The sequence below is a fragment of the Monoraphidium neglectum genome (assembly GCF_000611645.1).
Source record: "Monoraphidium neglectum strain SAG 48.87 unplaced genomic scaffold scaffold02564, whole genome shotgun sequence".
Lineage (NCBI taxonomy): Eukaryota > Viridiplantae > Chlorophyta > Chlorophyceae > Sphaeropleales > Selenastraceae > Monoraphidium > Monoraphidium neglectum.
Genome location: NW_014011064.1, coordinates 1 through 7500, shown reverse-complemented (window position 1 = coordinate 7500; position 7500 = coordinate 1). Strand labels below are relative to the sequence as shown.

Genomic DNA, 7500 nt, shown 5'->3' with positions numbered 1-7500 from the left:
AGCGGCTGGACAGGGGGCCGGGGCCGCAGCAGGAGCAGGGCGCTGGGCGCGCCCAGGAGCGGGACGCTGCATTGACGGCGGCGGCGGCCGAGGTCCAGCGGCGGACGCGGCGCGGTGCGACGAGGAGCAGCGGCTGCGCGCCGAGGTCGGCCGGCTGGTGGCGGCGGCACGGGCCCTGGAGGCGTACAACGAGGAGCTGGAGGGGCAGGGTGGAGGACGGGCGGATGGCCGCCGCGGCGCTGATGCGCGACTGTGCCGCCTCGGGTGACGAGGTGGCGCGGCTGCGGGTGGAGGAGGAGCATTGGCACGCCTACAGGGCGGACTGGTACCGCGCTCAGGTCGGGCCGGGGCGGTGACAGTGGGGCGGGCGGCCTGGCCATGGGCTGGGGGCACAGCAGCACATCAGACAGCCACAGCCACAGCAGCAGCAGCCGCAGCAGCAGCAGCCTGTGTTCTAACTGCTGCCTGCAGCGGCGTGGCCGAGGGCGAGGGCTGCTGTGCCGCTGGTGACACGGACGTGGCAGCCTGCCACGCGTTGGGGCAAACACGATGCCCAATGCCGTGTCGCCGAGCGGGTCTAGCAGGTCGGCAGGCCCCAGCAGTGCGGGCGAGGCGCCCGGGCTCAAGGGGGCCTGCAGCGCCCTAGGGGCGAGCAGCAGCAGCAGCAGCAGCAGCAGCAGCAGCAGCAGCAGCAGCACGTTCGAAACGGGTCGCGGCTTGCCAGCCCGCCTGCGACTCTGCGGATGCGGGCGCGGCCAGGGAGGCCGTGGCTGGGGCCGCCGGCCTTGGTGGCGGGGGCGGGGGGGGCAGCGAAGCGGAGAGCGCCGGCGGCGAGGGCGCCTCAAGAGGGCGCCGCGACGGCGGATGCTGTGTCGTTTGTTGTCATTCCCGCGCTGTCCGCCGCGCATGGCAGCGGCAAGGTGGCCGCAGCAATGCTGGTGGCGGTGCGTGAGGGCTTTGCCAGCCGTGACTGCGGCGTCGGTGCCAGGGCCCAGGCCCGCGGAGCAGGTATTGCAGTGTGCGTGGGCAGCGACAGCGAGGAGCGGGGCGGCCCCGGCCGCACGGCTGCGGGGGCTGCGGCGGCTAAGGTGGCCACGGCGGCACCCCCCACGTCGTGCCAACGTGGGAGTCGTCTGTGTGGCGTGCAGTGATGCAAGTTTGCCGTCTGATTTGCGAGGCTGACGGGCGGCGGTGGGCGCTGGATTACTCATGAAGCACCGTGCGGGCAGGGACAGGGAGCGCGGCAGAGTTTGAAAGTTGTGTGTTTCTTGGTGATACTTGCTGTGGGCAGCGCAGGGCTGACACATACGAGTCGCGTGGTGTATTGTGTGTCGTTGAACCGCGCCACACAACCTGTGCAATACCGTACTTGTATGCAGTAGTGCACATGAGCGGTGCACGCCAATTTTCAAATATCAGGGGAGCACTTGTCTCAACAAATCGTGCAAGCGAACAAATGACGTGTTAGTGAATGACAAGATGTGTAACTGACCTACACAAGGCCTTGACGCTGCCAGTGGGGCGCTGCTGCAGTAGGGGCGTGGGCGAAGTTCTGGTCGGGCAGCAGGCAGGGGCAGTTGTGGCCTGCTGCCTGCATCACCAGGGAACCCTTGTCAATCATGTAATTGCGTACACTTGAATCAAGAAAGCCGCGCAGCTCAGGCCAGTAATTTCTCGTGATACAGCTGAAGTTTCCATCGCGGGGCGAGTTGACGGTGACAGTGCACTTGGGCAGCTTCGGGACACAGCTTGAGCTGAGCTCCGATGTGCGGCGGGAAGTAGCGGTTGACGGCTGCTTGCGCCCTGGTGGAACCACGCGCAGTACTCAAACTAAAAGGCGAGAAAACCTGCACCATGCGTCCTGCGAGACGTGCAGCATCCACATGCACCGCTCGCTATCAGAAGACGCGGCAATCTCAGATCAAAGCGATCCTGCGCTGCCAGTTTAATGTGCGCTTGGCAGATATCCCAGCCATCCTTTTCAATAGCAGCATCGTTGATTTGTATGAGCGGTAGGACTGCCACCTGCTTATGCGCATTCGATGACATGGCAGCCTTGCCCCCGCCTCCGTGCGGCGGCGCAAATTTGCTATAGCGTCGCTCCGCCCTGGAGACTGGCGGTCCCCTTCATCCTCATACCTTTCTCGGCCTTTTGGCTAAGATCAAGTGTAGTATCTGTTCTTATCAGTTTGATCACTGATAACTTGGACAATGTCCAAGTTTTGATCATACAAATTTCTGATGGGGTCGCGGATCTGCAGCTTGCTGCAGCCGTTGACATGCATGCACTCGGCATTGCACTTCCGCCGAATGCGTGTTCCCTTCCCAATGAGCTGGGTTCAAACCCTGGCCTACGCTAATTGCAGGGCAACCAGCATGGCAGCCTCCTGCATCCTGCGACAGCTTACAAGCTTGGAACATGCGCATTCCTTGTGAGGCAGGTGCATGCTGACTGCGATCAGGGGCTGCCCATCACTGTCCCGGGCACTTCAGCTGCATGCTGCGGCTCAGGAGCCACGCTCCACCTCGGGTGCCATGCACAGGACCTGCCCGCAGCTGCTGCAGCGCACCGCCCTGCACAGTGCTGAGATTACAGGAAGTCCATTCAACAGCGTTGACAACTGACAAGCGTCTCTCAACGCAAGGGCTTCCCACTCGTTTCCAGTCGTAAAATAAAGCCAACAATCCATCACCTAGGTTACAAAGGTGCCCCGTGCACCGTGACGGCGGCTGCAACCCCAACGCGCACCACAAGCTTGCACTTTCATGCAACAGTGTCGTCCAAGGCTGCAGCACGGTGCGGTTGGCCCTGCCCAGCGTGTGGCGGTGGGCGCAAACTCCACACTTTTGCTTCATTGACCCGCACCTCTACACTCCACGCTGGATTGTGAGTCTTAGGGGCGCCGATGTGGCAGGTTGCTGCAGCGGTGGTATGGCAGTATGCTGCGGCAGGGGACAGGTGCTGCGACGACGTGCAGCATGACTGCGGCAAAAGCAGCAACACTGCTAACACGCAAACGCCACCAAATGGCTCAAATTGTCTCCGTGAGCGCTCCCAAATCACATCCTCACCCCTTGCGCGCATGTTGAGCGCTCTGCTTTTCTCGCAACTGTAGATCTGCCCAGAGATGGGGACTTGCATGTGGATCACTAGCATATGCTACCGGTATGCTCCAAACTGTATATGCTCAGACGGAGGAACTTGAAACATCACTGCGGTACCCACTTGCTGGCCCCACCAGCAGCTCGAGCTGGGCTGGCCAACATGCCGACCCCACTTTGCGCTCTACACTGCTTTAACTTCCCCTTCCCACAAGAACCAGGCCTGAAATCCTTGGTGCGTTCCACCCTCAGTCTTGCGCACCATCCCATGCACCGACCGGCTGCATGGGTCAGGGGTGTTACTTGTGTGCCACCCGTCCAGCTGCACCAACACTCGTTTCCAGCTGCATTGCAAAACATTACAAAATCAAACCAGCCTACAGCAAGGCAAGGCCTGGCATGTATACCGCCGCGGCATCACAAGACTCAAACCCCTCACGCGCCCCCCATCAGCCGCCGGAACGCCTGCTGCGCCCCCGGGTTGCCGCGCGCCACCTCGGCCACCTCCCCCTCGATCGCCTTGATGGCCTTGACCGCGCGCTCCTGCTGCCGCTCCAGCTCAGCCGCCTGGTCCTGGCCCGCCTTGACGTCGCCCGACAGCTCAGACACCAGCTCCGCCTTGGGCGCCAGGAAGTAGCTGCGGGGCGGCAGCGGGCAGGAAAGGGTAACACGCTGTGGGGTGCCTCGCTGGGGTCGATACTAGTGCTGAGAAGCACCGTGTGATTGCGCCCCTGCCCATAGGAGTACGCAGCAGCCGAGCGGCCCAGTGGCACGGCGACCCAATCAGCGGCTACCAAATCACAGAAAAACGGCCCTCTGTGGACGGCGTCCAAAGCTGGCCCCGGCTGCACGCCCCGCTGCCTCCGCCGCCGCCGCAACTCACGCCTTGCCGACCGCCTTGTACATGGCCACGGACTCTGGCAGCGCCTGGACCTCGTCCAGGGTCAGCTGCGCTCTCCGCAGGTTGACGCCCGTGCGCCGCTGCTGGTTCTGCACCTGGAGGGGTTTGAGCCAGGCGGGATGGCGTGTGACGAGACTGGTTTGGCGTGGGCGTGCTGAGGCAGGGTGGGGCTGCTGGGGCCGATTATACGCACGCGTGCGCATGAATGGGAACACACACGCACAACACATACACATCCCGCCCCCGAGTCGCAGACACAGGCACGCACGCACGAATGTTCGCGCACGCACGCAGCGAGCCCCGTATCAGCAATGCCAGGGCCGCTTGTTCAGCCCAACCGCAAGCATTATGAGGGGCTGCCCATGACCCATGAACACTGCTGGGTGACATGTGAGCACGGCCGCGCACCATGGCCAGGTAGGCGCCGTTCATTTCCAGCTTGTCCCGCAGCTCCAGCAGCGTCTGCGCATCCTTGTCCTGCGTTCCCGCACGCAGGTGCGAACTTAAGTGACAACGATTGATGGGGCCAACGTGCACCAGGTTTTCGGGCGGGTTGCGCTTGCTTGTGCATGCTTGTCAGCAGCAGGGCGTGCGCCAGGACAGCAATAGCGGCTGTGACGCCGATACCGCCGGCGACCCGCGCCACGCTGCGGTTGCGATGGATGTGTGCTATACAGCCTACCTCCTTTTCCTTCGACATGACTGTTGGATGTGGTTCAGGTCGAAATGGATCTGTACTGTAGATCAGGAGATCGGGAGCTCCTCCACGGGATATTCCAAATGTCAAACTTGTATTGTGCTATCTATCTCAGGCGGTAGGACTGTTAGGATGCTCAGCTGCTGCTGGATTGAGCCGCGCGCCAAACACTACTGTAGATCAGCGTCAGGACTTGGGGGATTTAGAAGTCAATAGTATGATCTTGAATCGTGCACAACTGACATTTGACACGACAAGACAGGTCGCATGAGAGGTTAGAAGAGAAACTCTGACTGTGCTGATCTGCAGAGCTGCTGCTGACCGAGTTTCGCTCAAATATGCAGACCAGCAGTGCGTGGATGCTGGCAGGGCAAAACCAAGCGGCATAGAAGCCCAATATGGGCACTGATGGAGAGGAGAGCGGCGCGACGCGCCCGAGCGCCCCTGGAGCAGCGAGGAGTGATGAAGCCGCTGCGACAGCGGATGGGGCCATCATTGAGCCCAGGTGCTGATAAGATATGGAGCGTTGCGCATGTGCTGGTAAAAAACACGACACTGACCGGACGGCATTTGAGATTGGGCGCAACACCCTCACAAACTCTCTCTGGACGAGCAACCGGTCCGCCGCCCATGTCGCGTGTTGCACGCCTGCAGCTTCGTCTTCGGCTTTGCCGGCGCAGCGCGCGGCTGCGTGGCGCACCTGGACGGCAGCCGCCTGCTGCTGCTGGCTGGGCTGCAATTCGTCATTTTGGACCAAGACGACCAGCAGGCGCGCACGCACGCACGCATGCACATCTTTGCCGCTGCGGCGATGGCTGCTACTTGCCCCGCCCCGCGGGCTGCCAGCGCGGTGACCAGCACACTATCATCCTACCCACGGATGACCCCTGCTTAAGGCGGCACTCAGCCCTTACCGCAGACGCCCATTCGACGGCACCAGGCGCGGCCAGTGGTGCAACCCGCCCGCCCCGCCCCTCGCTGCGCGGCACACTACCTGACCCACCACCCCCACCCCCGCTGCCGCGCAGACGTCCTTCATCCCCCTCCACGCGCGCGTGCGGGCGGTGCGCCGCGCGGCGCTATCGCCCAACCGCAAGTTCGTGGCGGCGGTGGAGGAGCTGTGGCCCGAGGACGGGGATGATCAGAAGCAGGTGGGACTGCTGATGTCAGGAGCCGCTGGTCCCTCGCTCCGCTGCACCGCACGAGCGGCACCTAATGCCTCCCTCGTTTTGCAAACGGTGTGGTGCAAAACGAGCTATGGCGAAGCCAGCAGGCAGGGTAGTCAGACACGCGTGCTGAGGGGTTGCCAAATGCACCAAGAGCGCCCTTGACTTGACCGCTGCGTCCCTGCATGCACAGCAAGACAACTCAGGCCGGCCGCTGTCTTCTGGAATCTAAACGCTAGCAGGATCGCCTCATTTTTTTTACCGCCAGAGCCACCAGGTTTCTGTCTACAGCATAGCTTCCGAGAAGCTGCTGAGGTCGCTGCCCCTGGAGGGGGCCGCGGGCAGCGGCGGGGACGCGCGCGGCGGCCTGGCCGGGAATGCGCGCAAACAGCAGGGCGCAGGGGCGGGGCCGGGCGGCGGCGCAGCCGGCCGGGCGCCGGTCTCAACGGCGGTTGCCTTGAGCTTCAGGTGAGCGTCGTTGCCACTTGCATCCGAAAGCAACAGCAGCAGCAGCAGCAGCAGCAGCAGCAGCAGCAGCAGCAGCAGCAGCAGTAGCAGCAGCAGCAGCAGCAGCAGCACATGTCGGTAAAACCCGCAAGTCCGCCACCCCACATTCACCCCCCCCCTTGCCCCGTCCTCCCTGCTCTGCAGCGGCGACGGCAAGCTGCTGCTCGTGGCCTGCGGGGCGCCAGACTGGACGCTGCAGCTGTGGCGCTGGCAGATTGGCAAGGTGGGCAGACTTGGGTTCGGCGCCGGTAGTGCCGGCCTCGAAACCTCCGCCCGCACGCCGCCTGTCCAGCCACAAGCTGATAGGCAGCAATGTGCTGCGACGGGAAGGATCAAATACCCGGAAGGGAGCCAGGGTTTCGCCCTTGCTGCTGGCAAAGCGTGTTGAATTGTGTTGTGAGGTCTCAAATTGGAAGCCGGCACGACACAAGCTCTGCTCCGCCCCCGCCTGCAGTCGGCACTGTCTGTGCCCGCAGCGCTGCCGCCCGACGGCGCCGGCGAGGTCGCCGCGGCCGCGCTGAGCCCCTGGGATGAGTCGCTCCTGGCGGCGGGCGGCCCTGGGGGTGCGCGGCTGCTGCGCCTGGACTGGGGCAGCGGCGGCGCCGGCGGCGGCGGGCCCGCGGCGGTGGCGCGGGCGACGCATATCCCGGTGCAGGTGGGGTGCGGCGGCCTGCGCATGACAGCCAAGCCGCGCCAGGCAATTTTCGGGAGACGCAGGACACACAGAGGGGCTGCCCCCTGCGTTGCCGCAAGGCAGGGCCGAGCCCATGGCTGCGCTGCGGCAGCAGCTGTCCACGGCCGCCCAGCAGCTGGCGTTGGCGGCGGGGTTGCTAGCATGATGCCTCAATCTTCGCGACAGTCAGCCTGGTTGGATCACCACTGCTTCCCCCCCATTCCCGCCGGACACTGCAGGCGGACTCGAGAGGGTGGAGCGGCGCCGGCAGCAGCAGCGGCGGCGGTGTCACCGGCGGCGTCACCGGCGGCGGCTTCACCTGCCTGTCGTTCCTGGTGGGCGGCTTGGTGGCGCTGGGCACCGCCGAAGGCGCCGTCCTGATGGCGGGCGAGGGCGGTACCAGGTCGCTCGTGCAGCTGGCCGCGCCCGGGCCCGCGGCGGCGCCGGGGCCGGC

General features: G+C 64.2%; 2 protein-coding genes across 2 annotated transcripts; one reads left to right on the top strand and one right to left on the bottom strand.

The window, feature by feature from the left end:
* Positions 1 to 3537: 3537 nt before the first annotated feature.
* MNEG_11033 (prefoldin subunit 1) lies at positions 3538 to 4703 on the bottom strand (the record flags this gene model as incomplete). The annotated part of the gene is made up of 4 exons (XM_014040496.1): positions 3538 to 3739; positions 3986 to 4098; positions 4412 to 4480; positions 4686 to 4703. The coding sequence occupies 4 exons, from the start codon at positions 4701 to 4703 to the stop codon at positions 3538 to 3540; spliced, it is 402 nt and encodes a 133-aa protein (XP_013895950.1).
* Positions 4704 to 5098: 395 nt separating this feature from the next.
* On the top strand, positions 5099 to 7212 carry MNEG_11032 (hypothetical protein; the record flags this gene model as incomplete). Its single annotated transcript, XM_014040495.1, has 8 exons — positions 5099 to 5205; positions 5355 to 5550; positions 5729 to 5851; positions 6135 to 6305; positions 6365 to 6417; positions 6518 to 6596; positions 6828 to 7028; positions 7159 to 7212. 8 exons carry the CDS (start codon positions 5099 to 5101, stop codon positions 7210 to 7212), a joined length of 984 nt encoding a protein of 327 aa, XP_013895949.1.
* Between the last annotated feature and the right edge of the window lie 288 nt (positions 7213 to 7500).